This window comes from Topomyia yanbarensis, chromosome 3 (genome assembly GCF_030247195.1).
Source record: "Topomyia yanbarensis strain Yona2022 chromosome 3, ASM3024719v1, whole genome shotgun sequence".
In the NCBI taxonomy this organism is placed as follows: domain Eukaryota; kingdom Metazoa; phylum Arthropoda; class Insecta; order Diptera; family Culicidae; genus Topomyia; species Topomyia yanbarensis.
The window spans coordinates 267713215-267735831 of NC_080672.1; the positions used below are offsets into that span (position 1 = coordinate 267713215).

General features: G+C 41.2%; 2 protein-coding genes across 7 annotated transcripts in view; one reads left to right on the forward strand and one right to left on the reverse strand.

Moving 5' to 3' along the window:
- Positions 1–22617, reverse strand: part of LOC131689849 (protein furry) — a 411320-nt gene that overhangs the window by 223411 nt on the left and 165292 nt on the right. The window lies entirely within an intron of this gene.
- Positions 1305–22204, forward strand: LOC131689850 (uncharacterized). The gene is made up of 4 exons (XM_058975190.1): positions 1305–1658; positions 1771–1898; positions 1970–2392; positions 20658–22204. Exons 1-4 carry the CDS (start codon positions 1626–1628, stop codon positions 22195–22197), a joined length of 2124 nt encoding a protein of 707 aa, XP_058831173.1. The 5' UTR covers positions 1305–1625; the 3' UTR covers positions 22198–22204.

Sequence of the window (22617 nt, forward strand, 5' to 3'; positions counted from 1 at the left end):
AACAAGTGATGTGGCAAAATTGAAAATTTGAATATTCATGTTACTGCCGCCTTTCATATTTGGACATATTACTTTTAAGACCCATATTTTAGGCATATTTTAGGCAAATGAATAAAGATTAGATTCTTTTAAAAATTCCCCTTTTATTAATAAGGGTGTGAATATTACAAAGTACTTGTGTAAATATTATCAAATATTTAGGCATTAGGATTAGTGATAATGGTTCATCCTTTTCCCATCCACTAACTATTGTGAGTCGAAGTATTTTGCCCACTACGAACTAATATCCGAAGATGTTGATTTGAGCGTTTCTCTGAGGCCTTACACTATCCCATGTAATATGTGTTATCAAAAACCTGGCAAAAAATCATGTTGTAAATGTTCTCAATCGCTATATCCGAAGAGAGTGATAAGTGTTATAAGAAATTTATCATCATACTGTTGGGTGGATTAAGCTTGTTTTTTCATCATCAATCGAGGCAACCGGCTGGTACCGGGGTTAAATGGTACAGAACGAGCGATGTCACCTTGTTTCCCTGATATCATCATTCCATTCATCATCATCAATAATAAGTTGTTGAAAATATCGCAAGATTCATCCTCAAAAAGGCAAGGGCTCTCGAAGGCCTGGTGGGTGTCATTTCTCGAGTTTTAATGAACTTATAATTAGACATAGAAATGATTGAGCGTTTTTGGGCTGTCAATTCTCTCACTAATAAAGCGTCAAAAAGAGACTTTTTATTACACTGGGTCTTATGGATCGCGAACTTAGCGTTCCTTTTCAAGAATTAATTTTTTACGATTTTTCTGTTGAAATCAATTGAATGTCAAAAAAAAATTGGCATTAATATTGTTTTCATAGAATAAAGATTTTGCGGGTGAAGACGATTTGGTCTGGGGATTTATAAGCGAAAGACTTCTGAGCTCATAGAGATGGCGAGAATGCCTGGCTAAGATAGTCCATCAACGACGGAGCGGCAAGAGTCGGAAAATGCGATGCGATGTTATTTTGACAACTTCAAAAAATTTCAAAAGTATGTCGGATCTGTCTGTTTGAAATTTTGTAGTTTATCGCGTATGCTTAGGTTTACTTAAAAGCCCAATTTGTAATATTTTCTATCAATACAACATAAACACGAAAAATTCGAAATCGAAAATTAAAATCTCGCATTTTAAGAACAGTAGGCGATGCTCAAACACGTTTTCTTCAACTAGTAGCAACTGATAAATATATGATTTGCGCCTCGAAATAACAATAAAATCATTCCATTGTATTTCGATGGCGTGAAACCGGTAAATGCTACGATAGAAAAGCTATTTTATATAACAAAAATACTCTTATGGCATTTTCGTTGCTGACACCGTCTACACTACTGCAAACTTCATCCCTTTTGTACACTTCACTGTATAAAAACAAAAAAAAACGCTTTTAGGAAATCATTCCGTTAGTTTCCGAGCTCTCGTTCAAACAGATCGAAACGCTTCCTGTCTCACTTCCACCCTGTTCGAAAAGGTGGCATTCAATCGAAGAGCACATCGCTTGCGGCATGGCGACTTGTTAGTAAATAAAACAAGTCGTTCCGTCAACGTATTATTTACTATTGACTCTGCTTTGAGCACCGTCGATGGACTCACTGTCCGAAATTGTGATTGCACTGGTAAGTAAGGACGTTGTAACGAATCCTAGAAAAAATAAGTTGCATTACAGTGAAAAGCACGTCGTCGTTTTACGATACCTTATCCAAGAAAAGTTTTCTTTTTTCCAATTAGCTGAAAAATTCTCTTGATGCAAACAGTTCCTCCATTGCGATTCGGGTCTGCTTGGAGTTATTTTGGATACAAGTACTGGACAACGGGGATGGAATCAGCAAGGAGGAATTGCAAAGTATAGGCAACTGGTAAGGGGCATTGTCCGTTTGTTTTCATTACCATGAAAGAGATTGTGACCATTTTTCCCCTGGTGCTACAGCTGCCTGCTAAATATCGACTTCGAAAAAAAGAAACAAACAAAACAATTTGCTCGGCTTACCGGCTCATCTCTAACCGAAATAGTCAACAAATGCGAGGAGGTTCTGATTGAATCCCTGGACGGCCTATCAAGGGACGCCAAATCCCACTCGAGACTGTTTAAACAATCTATCCGGACTAACGAGAGATCACAGCGGAATTTCGACTCCGTATCACAGTACAACTACGCACGAAAGTCTCGGGGTACGACGGTTACGTTGAAGAACATTTTCTGCGAAGAACCGGAACGGCAACGCAATCATTCGATCAAAGAGGATTACCGCAAGCTGCTGGCGGACTTGCGTGTGCAGGCACTAATCCACTACAATCGGTCATTTACGCTGCAGGATTTGAGCTCCTCGGAGGTGGTGTTCAAGAGCAAAAAGTAAGTATGGAATTGAAAAGAGGAAAATTATTCTATTATTTATCTCAGTCTCTGCTGATTCAACTTCGAGAAAGAATGGTAATGAAATATTTTTCCTCGAGTTTTATTTATGTGTGTTTTGAAACTCGAAATTTTCGTAGCAAAACAAGTTATTTAATGAAAAGTAAACCAACAAGTTTTTCCATCCATATCTTACTTTTGTAGTAAATGTGTCGCTTATTACTTCATTGCTGCTTGTTACTACAACACGTATCTTTTCGTTCTTAACGATTTCTAAACAATTGCAACAGTAATTGGCATCCTTGCTGGCTTTTGTTTGATAATATTTATTCAATATGGTGGGTGATGAGAAGGTCAAACTACAGTGCACAGTTGAGCAGGAAGCTACTTTCGATGAACAAAACCTCTAGTGTTCTTATATGAAACTTGAAGTTTTAGAGCCTTCGGGGTAAAATCAAGAAACATTTTGACGATTTTGGCTTCTATCAAGATAACTTGATACTTCTATTTTACCACTACTTTCGATGAAGAAAGTTTCTTGTGCATTAAATGTGTATCTAGAAGATTTGGGGTTCTCGGCAAAATATAATTGGGTAAAGTTGAGCTATATTCAGACAATATTGATTTTGATCTCGATCAGTTAAAACTATAGAAGCAATATTTTTTTACTATTTATTTTTGCCTAAATCACTGCCTCAAGGGCAAATTTTGGACGACTAAAAAGATTTACTTTTTACTCTATTCAAAGTTTTGCATATGAAGAAAAAGCAATTGGCATCAGCATGTATTGCTCTGCAGTTTGAACGAACTATCGATTTTTTACGAGTAATGTGAAAAATGAACAATTCCATCCAATACGATGCTGAACAGTATATTGAAATTGACGTTTTAATTAGATTTAATCGAAAATATCTGGTCATTTTCATTCACAGTAGTTCATTTTAAATAGACTTATCAACGTACTAGTGAAATACAAACCTTTACCTCTTGAAAGTGAATGGAGTACTTCTGTTCTCCAAAAATTAAGCGGAAAAGCAATCAATATTAGTGTCGATTGCGGACCTGCCACTCAACCTCAGCAAAAACTAACTTCAAACAGGCCAGTGTCGTCCACAAAAAGATGAAAATTTCACACGTCCTAGGGAAGCAGTTATGCTTATGTCAAAACCCAAAATCGTTATCGCGCTTGTAAAAAGCAAAGAGAAAAAGCTTGTCGCCTCGCGTTCGTGTTCTCTTGGCCCAAGAGTGAAACAGCAGGATGCAAGTTTTTGCGAAGTGTTTTGCATCCATCTGCCAATTATTTTCGTCGTCTGACGGGTGGCTGAGTTACCTGCATTGAATGTTCCGCTGGAAGCACTGAATCTGGACCCACTCTAAATATTTTCTGCAAAGCTGTGTCAAATTCAAGATCTAACAACATACGGAAAGGAATTTAATTTTGACTCCAATGTTTATTTGCCAGGTCTTGGATAAATGTGTCTTTTGTAGTCTTTCGTTCAAAATTGTCCAAATTAGAAGCATATATCAACGAGCTATTGAAATTTGAAAATCATGCAGCCCAATTAACAGAACGGTTGAGTGTGGATCAATGGTATCTTCACTCGCGTGTATGGACTTTTTAAGCCCAAAAAGATTCACCTAAAAGTGAGATTCCCTCTCCTAGGCTGACGGGTTTGACGGTATTGAAAACATCTTCAAGCATATTTGAGCAGACACCTGCTTTAAGATGGTTATTGCATTACGCCTCGATAGTGGTGCATCGAGGAGACCGAGAGGGCTTATGGGCCTTTTTTTTGTTATTTCATACTCTGCACCAGCCCAAACTAACAGTCAGCTAAGAACCTGTGCACACTGGCGTGGACGATTGGCTGGTCGCAGTGGATTGACTTTTTCTGTGGGCTGTGTTTACAGACATTGTTCAACAGCATAACGGCTGTCTTTTTGAGCACGGCTCGCAGTGGGAGTCATTGTGTGTCGATTTATCGGTCGATCTCGTCAATGTGCACAGGCGCATTAAAAATTAACAGTTGAACCCTATTAGTTGTGTTGTGTTGTAATAATTGTAGTTTTTAGTACTAGTGTAAAATTGTTATGTGCTAGTCGTATGTCTATCTGTGTATGTGTTCGTCGGAGTATTTGTGACATATGGGTCAGGGAATGGATGCAGAACTGGCTTATATGATAGAATAGTGGGTAATCCTTCTTTGGATCACTTTTTATCGGTGTTCAATTCGTGCATTCGATGCGACTCATTCGGATTGGATAAATGAAGGTACGATTAATTTACCGACGCACATCAATCATCTATTCCCTGTCAGCATAGTTAATAGTAAATATATATCATTTCCTGGCATTTAGACGATTCCAAGTAGTTTTATTGCATGTTACATGTGTGTTGTTCAAATAATACTCAATAATAATATTAACTCTTCTCTTTATTTCATTTTGTTTTATTTATTTTCGGTCTCATGCGTCACATTCCTATGATGACCTCTCCGAGTTCATTCATCAAAAAAGGGTAACATTGCTGCCAACAATGACTATTCGCTACCATCAGACGTCGACAGGTTTTAGAAGAATTGAGATGTACTCTCATACTCAATTGAATCAGATAAGTAGGAACGACCAAAAACTGCATGTAGCATATTACACATGTCTTATTTTAACACATTAAATATTATTTGTATTAACTTATTATTTACAGGTAACACACATATCTCAACACACAACACTTCCCATACACACGTAAACATTCAAACTCGCAAATATACAAATGCTCGACAGGTGACTGGGCCAAGTGCATTCACTCGTAGGATCTATCATTTCGATGATCGCCTCGATTCTACGAAACCAGTGCACAATTAAGCTGACATAAGCTAGTCGCGTCTGGTGAATGCATGTAACCTGGAAGCCCCAGACACGACAGAACGAGACGGACAGATGACGGACTGGACTCGACGGAGCCTAGTTCAGAGTTTTAGGCATACTTCAATGCACGGCTAGCGACATAAAAAGAAAGGATGTGCTATGTGTGGTGGTTGGCTATTCAAGTATTGGTAGAGTTTGAAGTACTAATGTATGTCTTTCATGTGATGATCATAAATTCAGCTGTATCTTGTACCTATCTAATCTATTACGTCTCTCATATATTGTCCTTTATTTCTTCTTTTCGAGTCCCATACTACCATTCTACACCCGCCTTCAGCTGGGTCAGCAAAGATGGTGATAGTGAACCTCTTAACACTTACACATTCTCAAACGCGGTCTCAAGCATGAACCTATAAAAAAGCCCTCGCGCACGCGGTTACGTATCGATCACGTCCGGAAGTCTATTCTTGATCCTTGAAGCCTAGGTCCATGCCTTCAGCTGAACCAATTAAGAAAATACGCTCATACCTATTAGACAACACGACTCATGGCGACATGACCGGGAACCCTATCGATATAAACGATCCCACTCTCTGCCAGAATTCTAACCGCGCACCGAAAATTTAATATCAGACTCACGGTTCGCGCGACCATTCAAGAACACACGTTACAAAATCACGTCAGCGCACAAACGCTAGAGCCCCTCGCGATTTTCCAAGCAACCTACGCCCAACTCGCAAACGTTATTACACCCCGGTGAAAATCTCAGCACTCATAAACTTAGCAACACGATCTCAAGCGTCAACCTACAAACTCCCGCGCTCGTGTCATCATGAATCGGGATCGTCCGGAAGTCTCTATCCTCGGTACCAACAATCTAGGTCCTTGTTAATTAATAAAAAATAATAAAAATAAAATTGAAAAATAACTCCCATATCCACTAGACAAAACGTTCCATGGCGACATGACCGGAAACTCTAGTGATATGGGGTAACTCTCTCCCTGTCAGAATGTGATCCGTACACCGAAAGCTAAAGATCAGAATGACGGTCCGCGAATATATGAATGGCCGCAGGGTTTCAAAATCGAATTTATACACGCGAAGTCACATACGCGCGAGCACATGCGACAAACACGTCAACATACGAACGCTTAAGCCCTTCGCGATCATCTACGCACACCTATGCCCGAGATCGCGTAAACTTGATAACACTCCGGCAATTGTGTGAACGTTTTAGTACTTACGACGTTACAAACGCGAACCCGCAAACGCGCGCGATCATGAATCGGTCACGTCCGGAAATCTTTAGCCTTCATTCTAGCAATTTAGGTCCATACATTCAGTTGGACCAATCAAAAAAACCTGTTTTAATCCACCTAGCGGTGCAATTGTGCCTTTCTCATTTCTCTAAACTATGGCACGGAGGCTTTTTATGTTCAACATAATTGTGGAAATGTCCATTACATTCTTAGTACACTTTGCACTTATACACAATGGCATGCCAGCCACGAACTTGATGAGCTACGTGTCGACGGTGAAACACTTGAAACAAAAAAATATCATACTCCATTAGCCTAATCATCATTAGATCAATGTTATCTGCTTGCTAACTCATTTTGTCATGCGGGGCTGGGTATGTGAAGAGGGCGAAAGTCCCATGAACGAACGACTCCCCAGCTTAAATTGGTATGCTTTGTGATATAGTGGTGGTTTAAAGATGATGGGGTTGAAAGGGAGGGGTATGAGGGCTGGATGGGGTGGTAGTCTGAGGGGTGATTTAAGGAGATTTTTAAAGGAGGGGCGCGAATAGTAGAGAGGGGGTGTAACCCCTCTCCGTAAACCATCAACTACGCCCCTGATAAAATCTAGAAACCCTAAACGAGTCGAAAATTTTTTTTGCCGGGATTAGGTTGACGTTTTTCAGAGTGATTGCATAACCTTTCTATTTGAGAAAGGCAAAAATGTGCCAAAATCCAAAAAAGTGAATCGTAGTCAAATTTTTTTTTCGAGTTTGCATCAAATCTCGACGTTTCATGCACCTTGAACACATTTAGCATCAAAAATAAAAATTCTATTTTTAATTTTTCCTATAGTTTATATGAGAAATTTCTGTGTGGCCGCACTCTGAAACCCGTAATTCCGGAACCAGAATTCCGATCGATCCAAAATTCAATAGCAGCCGATGGGAAGGTTGCACCTTTCATTTGAGACTAAGTTTGGGCAAATCGGTCCAGCCATCTCTGAGAAAAATGAGTGACATTATTTGACACATACGCACATACATACACACACACACATACACACACACATACACACACACACACATACACACACACATACATACATACACACACACATACAGACTTTTTCCGATCTCGACGAACTGAGTCGAATGGGATATGACACTCGGCCCTCCGGGCCGGGATTAGGTTGACGTTTTTCAGAGTGATTGCATAACCTTTCTATATGAGAAGGGCAAAAATGTGCCAAAATCCAAAAAAGTGAATCGTAGTCAAATTTTTTTTTCGAGTTTGCATCAAATCTCGACGTTTCATGCACCTTGAACACATTTAGCATCAAAAATAAAAATTCTATTTTTAATTTTTCCTATAGTTTATATGAGAAATTTCTGTGTGGCCGCACTCTGAAACCCGTAATTCCGGAACCAGAATTCCGATCGATCCAAAATTCAATAGCAGCCGATGGGAAGGTTGCACCTTTCATTTGAGACTAAGTTTGGGCAAATCGGTCCAGCCATCTCTGAGAAAAATGAGTGACATTATTTGACACATACGCACATACATACACACACACATACACACACACATACACACACATACACACACATACATACACACACACACACATACAGACTTTTTCCGATCTCGACGAACTGAGTCGAATGGGATATGACACACGGCCCTCCGGGCCGGGATTAGGTTGACGTTTTTCAGAGTGATTGCATAACCTTTCTATATGAGAAAGGCAAAAATGTGCCAAAATCCAAAAAAGTGAATCGTAGTCAAATTTTTTTTTCGAGTTTGCATCAAATCTCGACGTTTCATGCACCTTGAACACATTTAGCATCAAAAATAAAAATTCTATTTTTAATTTTTCCTATAGTTTATATGAGAAATTTCTGTGTGGCCGCACTCTGAAACCCGTAATTCCGGAACCAGAATTCCGATCGATCCAAAATTCAATAGCAGCCGATGGGAAGGTTGCACCTTTCATTTGAGACTAAGTTTGGGCAAATCGGTCCAGCCATCTCTGAGAAAAATGAGTGACATTATTTGACACATACGCACATACATACACACACACACATACACACACATACACACACATACACACACACATACACACACACATACACACACACACATACACACACATACATACATACACACACACATACAGACTTTTTCCGATCTCGACGAACTGAGTCGAATGGGATATGACACTCGGCCCTCCGGGCCGGGATTAGGTTGACGTTTTTCAGAGTGATTGCATAACCTTTCTATATGAGAAAGGCAAAAAATAAAGCTCATATCCACTAGACCACGCGTTCTACGGCGATATGAATGGGAATTCTAATGATATGTAAGAACCCACTTTCTTCTGGAATCTGAACCGTACACCAAAAATCAAAAATTAAGTATCAGATTCACGGTCCGCGCGCGATCATTCTAGAACACACGCGAATATGCGAAAGGCACACGGTTATGAAATAGAATTTATACACGCGAAGTTTATACACGTTAGCACACGCGACATACAAACGCGCACGCGACATACAAACGCACACGCGACATACAAACGCACACGCGACATACAAACGCACACGCGATCGAGCACGTTAACGTACAAATGTTCGAGCCCTTCGCGATGATACACGCGATCGCGAGCCCCTACGCCCGCACATACCCGAACCGTACAATGAATATCACATTCAGAATCACGGCCCGCTACAATTGGCCTAATGCAGTGTTTTATTGGGCGACATTGCCTGTCTCGTCTGCAAATTGTAGTATGTGATTCTGACGGGGAGCCCTTCCGAGAACCTAGCTCTACAGCTCCAGTAGGACAACTCTCGAAAAAAAAAAGATTGACCTAAAAGTGAGATTATTGTTTGAACATTAACCGGTATAGAAAAAGAAAAGCTTCAACTGCAAGTGCACGCCTTATCCCAAAAACTCTTCAAACCCCATAAAGTAACTCAGGACAAGCGTAAAAGTTCCTTCTCGTCCCCATACAGGTACAAATCAGCCGTAGTTGTCTGGAATCTCAGATGTTGTCAATTATTCGCTACTACTCACTACTCATGTACTAAAATCCTTCCAAATATACTATTCCGGTAAACCCAACCATTATTTCGTGAAAAAAAAGAAAGTTCGTGGGAAATAACCGCTAAGGTGGCTTCCGCATCTCGATTCGATCAAAATTCTATCGAATTCGCAATTGGATATCGATCCGAGCTCGAAGGTTAGTTTTCGTTCGAGTTCGCTCGAAGAAATACTAGATTATCGAGAAGTGTTGCCATTGTGGAACTAAAACAAGCGTACTCGAGTAGAACGTAATTGCTTGTTAGTTTGATGTGCTATAAAACTTCATCTGTTACTTGGGCTTATTGGTATACCGAACCTGTTCGACTCAGGCAGTAGAAGAGCTTGGAATCGCGGACGCAGGGACGGGTCGGATGAAGTTTGATTGGCTCGCAAAGTATACAGAAATATCCTTCGAACCTATGAGCGAAATGATTGGAAAAGCCTCTGCACAAATGTCGCAAATCTCAACGAGATTAGAAGATTAAATAAGTTACCTTCGAAATCGGAAGACTTTTATGTCAGTTCGATAAGAACTGCTAATAGTCAATACTTTTCTGGCGAAGATGTAGTACTGAACTGTCTTTTTGACACACAATTTCTAGGCTGTACGGAGCCATCACTGACGACTGCCCTTGAGTTCTGATTTTAGAGCATTTGCGCGTAGCATTGTGACAACCAAATCGATCAAATGGGCCATTGAAAACTTTACTCCGCATAAGTACAAAAAAAAATTATTCCCAAAGGTGGCCGCGTTACCTATGAGAAGGTAAAGAGCTTTAGATCGATCAGTTTGACCTGCTTCCTTCTCAAATCAGTAGAACGTTTAATCGACCACTACATTCGGGATGTTAGCTTGGTCGAGCACCCGCTGCATGCAATGCAACATGCATATCAACGGGGGAAGTCTGCTACCACCCTGTTTCACAATATTGTCTACAACATTGAAAAAACGTTTTCACAAAAGCAATCAAGTTTAGGAGTTTACTCGATATTGAAGATGCTTTGGACAACATGTCATTCGAATCCATCCAGGTGGTGTGCTGTCACCACTTCTATGGAACCTTGTCGCCGATGGTTTGTTGAGGAAACTAAATGAGCTTGGGTTTCCGACGTATGGTTTCGCCGATGATTATCATATAATAATCACCGGTATTTGCATTAACGCACTTTTTGATTTGATGCAACAAGCTTTATGTGTTGTTGAGCAATGGTGTCTTCATGTTGGGCTATCAGTTAATTCAAATAAAACATCAATGGTGTTTTTCACGCAACGAAGGATTACAACCGGAGCTCGTCCGTTGCAGTTCATTGGTTCTGAAATTATTGTCACAGATCAAGTGAAGTACTTTGGGGTAATTCTTGACCCAAAATTTAATTGGCGATCTGTCATCGATCAAGAAAGCTTGCATGGCCTTCGGACATTGTACACGGGTTTTCGGCAAATCTTGGAGACTCAAACCCAAGCACATTCAGTGGATCTATATAACAATTGTTTCACAGTTAGAAAAATCGAAAATTACGTACGACGTAAACAGTATTGCGACGTATTTGTCTATTTCATAATAGAATTTTACATGCTTGGACATGTAAAAAAAAATATTGTGTTTCTTTTGATGTAAAACTCGGTTGAAGAAAATGAAAAATATTCTTATTTGTTCTTGAATGAAAATTCAAGTGAATTGTGACGCTGCTTTTATGTTACATCTTGTGAGATGTAAATATTTTTAAGTGTATAGACCATTATTGGAATAGGGGTGCCTGTTTGGTGCCAGAAGAGAGAAGTTATGACAATCCAATCAAAGTTAAACCATCTTCAGAGGATGGTATTGATGGCGATGAATGATGCGTTCACGACAACACCTGCTGCTGCTCTAGAGGCACTCTTGACCATAAAACCACTGTATGTGTTTCTGAAACATGAAGCACTTTCCTGTGCATGCCGCCTTAAGGTTACTTAGCTTTGGAACACTAACCCAACAGATCATGCAACTAGCCACACATTCATACGTCTCCCAACCTTTGAACGGAACGGATCGTTATATTTCACAGTGGTGTTCGGTGTGTAAATTTTAGTGAGTGAAGGTCATGCTTTGTTCGTTCGTTAGCTGCCGTTCTGCTGGTGCCGGCAGTAAATCCAGTACATTGTTTTCGCTGGTGCGGAACAATCGACGTTGTTTGCAGATAAGTTTTGCTTTATTTTTTTCCTCGCTTGCTTTCTTTCCTTTTCCCTACTTTTACTCTACCTTGTAATCAAATAATAAGACACATTCCCGTTTATATAACGCTCTGCCCTCGTGCTTAAATGGCCGAGGGCGAAATACAATCTGATGTAATCATGGAAGTCCCTGATCCCCCTAATACTCGCATTGCTCCCCGTATAAAGCAGTACCCAGAAGGTTCCTCTGGGCCATGGGTGGTATATTTTCGGAGCGGAGAGAAACCGGTTAATATATTAAAACTTTCTCGAGATCTGACTGCTAATTACCCGGCCGTAACTCAGATAACACGTGTTCGGGCAAACAAGATACGTGTTCTAGTGAATGATCTCGGCCAGGCAAACGCGATTGCTTGCTGTGAGCGCTTTACGCGGGAATTTAAAGCGTACGAGCCTTGTGTGACCTGTGAAATCGATGGGGTAGTGTCCGGACCGGGCCTGAAATGCGAAGAACTGTTGGAGCACGGGGTTGGCTGCTTTAAGGACCCCTCACTTGAACAGATTAAGATCTTGGAATGCAAACAATTGTATACCGCAAACACCGAGGGAGGTAAGACTACCTACTCTCTATCAGGCTCGCTTCGGGTGACATTCGCCGGGTCCTCTCTTCCCAACTACATCCTCCTTGACAAGGTTCGCCTGTTTGTACCGCGGGTCATGAGCTGCAGCAATTGCAAGCAGTTGGGCCACACAACCACATATTATGGAAATAAGAAACGATGCGGCAAATGCGAAGGAGAGCATGAAGATGACTCTTGCGACAAAGAAACTGAAAAGTGTATTTGCTGCGGGGGCCCTTTACATGCTCTTAAATCATGCCCTGCGTACAAGCAGCGCGAGGATAAAATTAAGCGCTCCCTTAAGGAACGCTCAAGGCGTTCTTATGCAGAAATGCTAAAGAATGCTTCGCCATCTGTCCTGTCCGAAAATCCCTATGCTGGTTTGGCTAATGTTGAGCAAGAATCTGACGACCCACGAGAGGGAACTTTGGTTAACCCAGGGGAATCCAGGAAGAGGAGAAATCCAGCCTCCCCTACATTGCCTTGTAAGGGTGCCAAGGTGTCGTCCACTCAGAGTGCGCCAACTACAATCAATAAATCCAACGGTAGTGATGCACAAAAGCCGAAGCAATTTGCTCCAGGACTTGGAAATATTAATTCTAACAAGGAGTATCCACCACTTCCAGGGACACCAAAAACCCCAAGTGTCCCATTTTTTCAAACAGATACTCAGTCCAGTAGCGGACTAATGAAATTTTCTGACATAGTGGACTTAATTTTCACAGCTTTCAATGTTACTGATCCTCTTGAAAGCCTTCTGATACGTTTTCTCCCTATAGTGCAAACATTTTTGAAGCAGTTGACTACTAAATGGCCCCTCCTTGCAGCGATCGTATCCTTCGATGGCTAAGTCATCGAACGAGGTCACCGATTCGATCACTGTTCTACAGTGGAACAGCAGAAGTATCCTCCCGAAAATCGATTCCTTTAAATTTTTACTAAATAGTTTAAAATGTGATGCTTTCGCATTATGTGAAACTTGGTTAACTTCCGACATAAATCTCAACTTTCACGACTTTAATATAATTCGTCTGGATCGAGTAACCCCTATGGAGGAGTACTTTTGGGGATCAAAAAGTGCTATTCTTTCAACCGAATTAACCTCCCTTCGACACCAGGCATTGAAATTGTCGCTTGTCAAGTTTTAATCAAAGGTAAAGACCTTTGCATTTCTTCCATCTACATTCCTCCTAGAGCCTCGGTAGGGCACCGAACGCTTTGTAATATCACGGAATCCTTACCGGCACCGCGGCTAGTTCTGGGAGACATTAACTCGCACGGTACGGTATGGGGCTGTCTTCATGATGATAATAGATAATCCAAGATCTTTGCGATAATTTCAACATGACCATCTTAAACACGGGAGAAATGACGCGGATTCCTACACCACCAGCACGCGCAAGCGCGTTGGATTTGTCGCTTTGCTCGACATCGCTACAGTTAGATTGCATGTGGAAGGTGATCCATGATCCCCACGGTAGCGATCATTTGCCTATCGTGATTTCAATTGCTAACGGTTCAAGACCATCGGAAACAATCAATGTCTCGTATGACCTCACACGGAACATTGATTGGAAGAGTTACGCGACCGCGATATCCGTTAAAATCGAATCCACTCAAGAACTTCCTCCGGAGGAAGAGTACAGGTTTTTGGCTGGCTTGATTCTCGACAGTGCGAATGAAGCTCAGACTAAGCCAGTAACAAGCGCGAATACCCATGGACGGTCTCCCACCCTGTGGTGGGATGAAGAGTGCTCAGAGCTATACGCGGAAAAGTCCACTGCATATAAGGCCTTCCGGGAAGACGGGTTACCCGCTAGCTATCAACAGTACGCGTCGTTAGAAAGGCGAATGAAGAGTCTAATGAAAGCCAAAAAACGCAGTTATTGGCGCCGGTTCGTCGACGGGTTAACGAGAGAAACAGCGATGAGCACTCTTTGGGGTACGGCTCGACGTATGCGTAACCGTAATAGTACCAACGAGAACGTGGAATATTCAAACCGTTGGATATTCGCTTTCGCCAAGAAGATCTGTCCGGACTCTGTCCCGGTACAGAAAACGTGCCGCGCCGCGTCTCCTCCCGATACCGCGAACGAAACACCGTTTTCGATGGTGGAGTTTTCACTTGCTCTCTTGTCATGCAACAATAACGCCCCAGGTTTAGACAGAATCAAATTCAACTTGCTGAAGAATCTGCCTGACACTGCAAAAAGGCGCTTGTTGAATTTATTTAACAATTTTCTTGAGGGTAACATTGTCCCTTATGAATGGAGGCAAGTGAAGGTCATCGCCATCCAAAAACCAGGAAAACCAGCCTCCGACCACAACTCGTATCGGCCGATTGCAATGCTGTCCTGTATTCGGAAGTTGTTCGAGAAAATGATCTTGTTACGCCTCGACAATTGGGTTGAAGCAAATGGCTTACTGTCAGATACACAATTTGGCTTCCGCAAAGGCAAAGGGACGAACGATTGCCTTGCGTTGCTCTCAACAGAAATTCAAATGGCTTATGCTAGCAAAGAGCAGATGGCATCAGTTTTCCTAGATATAAAGGGGGCTTTTGATTCAGTTTCTATCAAAATTCTTTCTGAGAAGCTGCACCAGCATGGTCTTTCACCGACTCTAAACAACTTTTTGCTAAACTTGCTGTCTGAAAAACATATGCATTTTTCGCATGGTGATTTATCGACATCACGATTTAGCTACATGGGTCTTCCCCAGGGCTCATGTCTAAGCCCCCTTCTCTATAACGTTTACGTGAATGACATTGACGAATGTCTTGTCAATTCCTGCACGCTAAGGCAGCTTGCAGATGACGGTGTGGTCTCTATTACATGTCCCAAAGCCGTCGATCTGCAAGGACCATTGCAAGATACCTTGGACAATTTGTCTGCTTGGGCCCTCCAGCTAGGTATCGAGTTCTCCACGGAGAAAACTGAGCTAGTCGTATTTTCAAGGAAGCGTGAACCAGCGCAACTACAGCTTCAATTAATGGGTCAAACTATTGCTCAGGTTTCAACTTTCAAATATCTCGGGGTCTGGTTCGACTCTAAAGGAACCTGGGGTTGTCACATTAGGTATCTGAAACAGAAGTGCCAGCAAAGGATCAACTTTCTCCGTACAATAACCGGAACATGGTGGAGTGCCCACCCAGGAGACCTGATCAGGCTGTACCAAACAACAATATTGTCGGTGATGGAGTACGGGAGTTTCTGTTTCCGCTCCGCTGCGAACATACATTTCATCAAACTAGAGCGAATCCAATATTGTTGTTTGCGTATTGCTTTGGGTTGCATGCACTCGACACATACGATGAGTTTAGAAGTGCTGGCGGGCGTCCCTCCGCTGAAAAATCGATTTTGGGAACTCTCATATCGATTGCTCATCCGATGCGATATCTTGAACCCGTTAGTAATTGCAAATTTCGAAAGGCTTATCGAGCTCAATTCTCAAACCCGATTTATGTCCTTGTACTTCGATTACATGGCACAAAATATCAATCCTTCTTCAGACTATCCCAACCGTGTCAATCTCTTTCATGCTTCTGATTCAACTGTATTCTTCGACACATCCATGAAAGACGAGATTCGTGGAATCCCGGATCACATACGTCCGCAAGTGATCCCAAGCATCTTTCATAGTAAATTTCGAGAAGTCGACTGCAACAAGATGTTTTACACCGACGGATCAAGCCTCGACGGCTCCACTGGCTTCGGTATATTCAATCAAAACCTCACCGCCTCATTCAAACTCAATGATCCTGCTTCAGTTTACGTCGCAGAACTTGCTGCTATTCAGTATACCCTTGGGATCATTGATACTTTGCCCACCGATCATTACTTTATTGTCTCGGATAGCCTCAGCTCAATCGAGGCTCTCCGTTCAATGAAACCTAGAAAGCACATTCCATATTTTCTGGGGAAAATCTGGGAGCGCCTGCGTGCTTTGTCTGTAAGATCGTACAAGATTACCTTAGTTTGGGTTCCCTCGCATTGCTCCATTCCAGGTAATGAAGAAGCGGACTCTTTAGCTAAGGCGGGCGCTTTACAAGGTGACATATATGAAAGACCAATTAGCTTCAGCGAATTTTTCAGTATTACTCATCAGAGAACCCTCGAAAGTTGGCAAACTTCATGGAGCAATGGTGAACTGGGAAGGTGGCTACATTCGATAATCCCTAAGGTATCGACGAAACCTTGGTTCAGGGGGATGGATGTGGGTCGGGATTTCATTCGCGTGATGTCTCGGCTCATGTCCAATCACTACACGCTGGACGCACATCTCCGGCGTATTGGGCTCGTGGATAGCGGTATCTGCGCTTGTGGCGACGGTTATCACGAAATCGAACATGTTGTCTGGGCATGCGCCGAGTATTGTTCTGCCAGATCTCAACTATTCGATTCCCTTCGGGCCCGAGGAAGATCACCCAATGTCCCGGTCCGAGATGTACTAGCAAGCCGCGATATTCTCTACATGTCCCTTATATACACGTTCCTCAAAACCATCAATATCCAAATTTAAATGCCCCTATCTTTTCTCTTATCATTCCCAGAAGTGCCTTCTTCCGCCTACCGTACCCCAACGATGGTTTGATACGACCAAGACGAGACAAACATCTGTCGAATGAACCAACAACACGAGATCTACAGTACAACATCACACGCGCAACGCGGTGTGTTTCCGATCCGTATCTGAGCCGTACTACGAAATCGTCTGGAGGAACCCCTGCCGGCTCGAGGAAAACCGCCCGGCGTCCCAATACTTGATGCATCCGTTCGAATCTGTAATCCTGGCCGTTGATTCCTGATGCCGGAAACTGAAAGTTTATATCCCCCCCCCCGTTCAGCCTTGTCCACCCTCTCTCCCATGTCTCTGATACACAGATGTATGACTTCACCCCCTTCTCCCCTTGAATATCTTCCCAAAACTTATGTGCCCCCCTATCTTCTAGTTTTAGTTGATCAATCCGTTCGAATCTGTAATCCTGGCCGTTAATTCCTGATGCCGGAAACTGAAAGTTTATATACCCCCCCCCCCGTTCAGCCTTGTCCACCCTCCCTCCCATGTCACTGATACACAGATGTATGACTTCACCCCCTTCTCCCCTTGAATATCTTCCCAAAACTTATGTGCCCCCCTATCTTCTAGTTTTAGTTGATCAATGTTTAATCTCGTTAAGAGATGCACAACAGTACCACTACTTTAAAATAGCCCTAATTATTTCCCCTAATCTTGAACCACTCTCTCTAGTTATTTCTAGTTAATAAGCTTGTAAAATGTTCCGCTTAGTTAATAATTAGTTTCTCCTACAATCCCCCTTCTAAAAATCATAAAGTGAATTACTATAAAAAGAACACACAAAATGACCCGTCCCCCTAATCTTACGAATATTATATTATACCCTCTTTTATATGTATAAGTTAGCTGTAAAGTTTTTTTTTTAGTTTCATTATATAAAACAAAATAATATTGAAATGTGTAACCCCCTAGTTTTAAGAAATTCAAAATGTAAAACAATGAAAAAATGGCACCTTTAAGCTAACGCATACGTGCCTTATCAAATAAACAAATTGAAAAAAAAAATAATGATTGGTGGATTATTAACATGAGAACTAATTAATTTCTAGTAGTAGAACTTGGTGCAAATAGAAACTAAAAAGAGCGAAGGTCCTTATATTTAGATAACTCTATTGAATCTATTGTGGCTTGATGATGTTTACAATATCGTCAATCCCATCAACCTGCGAGAGCGATAAAGAGATAGATATCACATGCATCTAAACTACTTTTAGGTGTTTGGTGATGTGGTTCACATGGATAGGAATTCTTCAAAAACTACGTGTTTCAGTTTATTAAGTTGATCTAGTTGAGCATGAACTAGTGGCTGAACAGTATGTTTAAGAGAAGGTTCCATCCATAAGAGATAGTCATCTCTGTTTCTGAAAACAGCGAATCCAATTCGTTATAGAGAGTGTTACTCGCCATCTTCACGAGGCAGAGCGACAGAGCGATTTAAGAGATAAAAACACCCACCTTCAGTCTGATCATCTCTTATAGATGACAGTCCATTGATCCGAATCGAATGACTCGATCACTATACTCAAGATCAAATGAGTCCCCGAACAACCGAACCAGTATGTTCCCCCATTTGAAAATAGAAACATCCATATCAGCCGTCCGCCAAAACACTCGATCGAATGATTATTAGTCATGAGATTCAGAGATCAATGAACCAGCACTCGCTCGGATCTCCCACTCTTATCGACCAAGCAAGTATACGCGCCCATCAGGCTCATCACCCAAGCCCAGGGTTTGTAATAATTAACCATTGTGCAAAAAAAAACATTACCACATTACCATTTTGCTAAAAATAACAAAAATATATTTCAATTTGATATTTTCGTAGCAAAAAAGCGGTCGGATTTACCCCACTATTTAGAGGTCAGATTTGCCCCACCGCGTCATTTTTCACTACGATGCAATTAAAAAAAGGTTGAACTAAATTCATCTATGCGCTTTTATCAAAGAATTTAAATCCACTTACATTTTTTACGCTATCACTTTAATAATCAGAAATAACCTGTGGTCAATGATGCACAAAAATAAAATCAAAAGTTTTAAAAACACACTTATTGTCGTTTGAGCATCTCAATGTAGACTAATAAAATGCTGCAATACCACCATTATGATTATTTCCGATGCTTTACACGACAACATTGATATTAGTTCGCGTAGCGCTTCCGATTTTCGATAACAGAGGGGAGTCGAGTTTACCCAACGGTTGGATTTGGCGCACCTTACCCTATATATTATTTCAAGAATATTACAAATCTTTGGAATCTCTTTTCATTGATTGATCGCATTGTCGCATATTCAATATTATGAGAGATACTTTTATACCGTCGGGATCGACATCGGAATTGTAATCCGGAACATCCAAGATCGGTCGTATCATGTGCAAATTTGATGCACACATTCTAATTTTTGTTTTGTTTTTATTAGTATTCTGTTAATAAACCTGTGATTTAAGATATGCATGCCAAACATAAGCCCATTCGACACTGATTTCCACTGGCCAACCAGATCAAAAACGGTAATATATACCAGAAACTGAAAATTATACTTTAGCAAACAATTTGGGTTAAAGGACATATAGATTTGGCTGAAAATGTGTCTTAAAACTGAATTCGCAATCCGGGTCAAGATGACCCGCTAACACCTTATTCGTTACAAAAAATTAACACCTAAGGAAGGTTAAAAACTTCATCGGATTCCTGCTCTATAGGTTTCGAAAAGGATTGCTGCATTTGAAGCAGAATTTTGCCAGAACCCAGAGAGGATACTTTGGCGGAGCCTAATACACTACCAGTAAAAATCCAAGCGAAATTATTTTACGAACCACACCATGAAAAATTAACCAATCTTGAACGCGAGTTCTGAATTATTTTCACAAATTTTCTGGAAAAATAATGAAAAATTCTGCAGACGTCCCGTGTTAATCCATAGATCCGTAAAAAACATAGAAATCCACTTTTATAAACTACTCATAAATCATGAATCAAAATATTTATGATAACAGGAGCGAACACACGTTCAAAGTTTCGGTAAATAAGGATAATGTCGCGTTGAGTCGCCGATCGGTTTTCTAGATAATTCTTCTTGTTAGATACGTCCGAAACGAAGATTCTTCTAAAAATCGTGGTTTAGAACTAAGATCATCGCCAGACAAATGGGCCAATTTTCGGTTGGATGATGTGCTCCATTCCTGACAACAACACTTCATTAATAACGTCAGAATGTATTCCATCGCGCTTTCCTAACGATGACAATAAAAATGTGTGCTTCTTTCATCCACCTTTGAAAGTCATAAATTAACGTTTCCATTGGAGAACACGAAATTAGACCTTGTTCGACATTTTTTAAAAAAAATTTAGATTCGCTATATAAATGTTCTTCAAAAGATTCGCTTGTCACTCAAGCATTCGACGAAAATGTTCCAAAATTGAGTGCGGAATAACATTCATTATGCTGAAAAAATTACAAAGGGTATTGTTGATTTTTAGTCAAAGCTTGGTAAATTAGCTCTTTAAAATACTGTTATGTGAGTGGAACAACACTAAAGCACCAAAGCTGTCTCCAACCCAATAATATTTATCATTTTGTCGCTTTCCGCTCAACACTTTTTGCGCTATGACACGCTTTCCACACCCGTGGGACTTCATCCCATAAATCGTATTAAATTGGAAACATAAATCCGAACCTAATCTGGGTTTGTGTGCTTGTCTCTTCGCAGGCATCCCACTCTGCTGACGAAATATTGCGAGCTTTACAATGTGACCGAAACGGACGTCGAAGTGACCACCTGCCGCAAGGATAGCATCCTGGCCGAGTGTTTCTTTAGCCCGCGGGAAGCCCGACGCGGTCTTGACCCTGTTCAATTTACTTTCGTCAATGGCGTGTCCAACAATGAGCTACTGCCGACGGTGAATGAAATTCTCACCCAATCGAAACACGCCATTGATTTCCTGATAATAGTTACTTTCCCTAAAAACGACCTTCTCACTCAGCAAGTCGAACGAGTTGTGAAAAATTGTTTGCTTCGCTGTCTGAGCCAATACAAAGATTGCTTGAACCGTAGGAAGGAACGCACTTCCACTCCACCGGCAGCAGTCATGCAGAATCCAGAAACACCGCTCAGCCATCGATTTGAAAGACAACAATTCGCAGAAAAGAAAAGTCCTCGCCGACCGGACGACGAGGATATTCTTTATGGACTCAGTCAACCGATTGACAACCGGTACAGCACATTCCAAAAGTGTACCAAATGGCTACAAACTAATGACTTTGACATACCGGAGAAAGGAAAGAAAAATCATAGATCGGAAAAATATGCTTTACCACAGAACGAGCGTTCCGCGAAGGAAATGCGACAGAAAATCGACTTTTTCGGTGTTCGTCATGAACCCCTTCAGAAACGTGTCGGCAGAAAATCAGAAGTGATAACTCCAGACCACGTGCCCCCAAAAAGGCTTCCAATACCAAAGTTTTATCCAGAACAGCTTCCTACAATTTCAAAAGCGAGACCAATCATCCGAGAAAGACATCAACCGGCTTCATTGAAAAGGGATGATAGTCCATTAAAGCAAACAAAGTTGGAAAGTCTTAAACAAGTGCCCAAGAGAGGAGGGTTTCTTGACTCAGAGCTAATAAAAAAGGAGAGCAAATTGACATTTCATTGCCATGATATTGCTGAGAAGTCAGCTAAATGGAAGCAGTTTGAAAATAAGAAGAAAAATGGAATCGTTCATGCAACAAAGCAACCGATACTTCCACAACCTTCAGAGCTATTTCTTGAAGAGTCGATACAAGGATTTGACCTAGAAAAATCAAGTAAACCGGCAGACAGAACCAGTTTTTTGAATCTTTGTCCTGCGGAATTCGATGTATTTGAAGCCTCTTTCAAACCAGAACAATCATTGGATTCCATCGGCAGCGATTATCCGGAAAATCACTCTCCCGGTTGCAATACGCTTCCGAATGTTTTCACCGAACCACTTTTCCTTGAACCAATATTGGAGGAAGACCGTTACGCAACGAGTTCACCGAAAGCGCGATACTTTGGAAACGATTTACTCGAAGGCTACGAGGACTTTCACCGAGCCTGCTGGGAAACCATTCAACACTATAAGATAGCTATAGATGAAATTGAATCAAGCTCATCAGAATGCGGACACTGTTCGCGGAGCCCATTCAGTCGCGAAATTGAAACCCTTCGGCAGCCGTTCCTCCACCCGCGGGACATTTATGCGCAAATAGGATCCAAGCGATATTAGGGACGATTGAAGGCGATATAGCAAGTAGCTTGAAAATACATCATTCTGTTTGTTGCAATAGATTTATATGAATAGAAAATTCGAACTTTAAGCCACTCGATTTTGTGATGGTATGTTCTGTCTTTATTCATAGTCACGGGAGTGCTCTATCACTTAGGAAGTTTTAAAACGTGATTTGAAATATCTGTCTAACCAAGGATTGCTATCTGTGCCAAGTAGGGTTACGTGGAAGCTTACAATCTGTCCAGTAAGAGCGTGATCGCGATTGTCCACAACCGGTAAAAATTAGAATTTGTTTTAACTTCGCGACGAGGGCGTTCTTTTTGTTTGTAAACATAATAACATGTTCATAAAACTTTCTCGAATCTTCGTCCAACTAAGAGTGTAATTCTAGCAAAGGACTCAAAATGTTTCACACAC

Coding starts and splice junctions, on each gene's coding strand:
- LOC131689850 (XM_058975190.1), top strand. CDS start 1,626: ATGGACTCACTGTCCGAAATTGTGATTGCACTG. Junction 1,659..1,770: donor CCGAAATTGTGATTGCACTG/GTAAGTAAGGAC, acceptor TTTTCCAATTAG/CTGAAAAATTCTCTTGATGC. Junction 1,899..1,969: donor TTGCAAAGTATAGGCAACTG/GTAAGGGGCATT, acceptor CTGGTGCTACAG/CTGCCTGCTAAATATCGACT.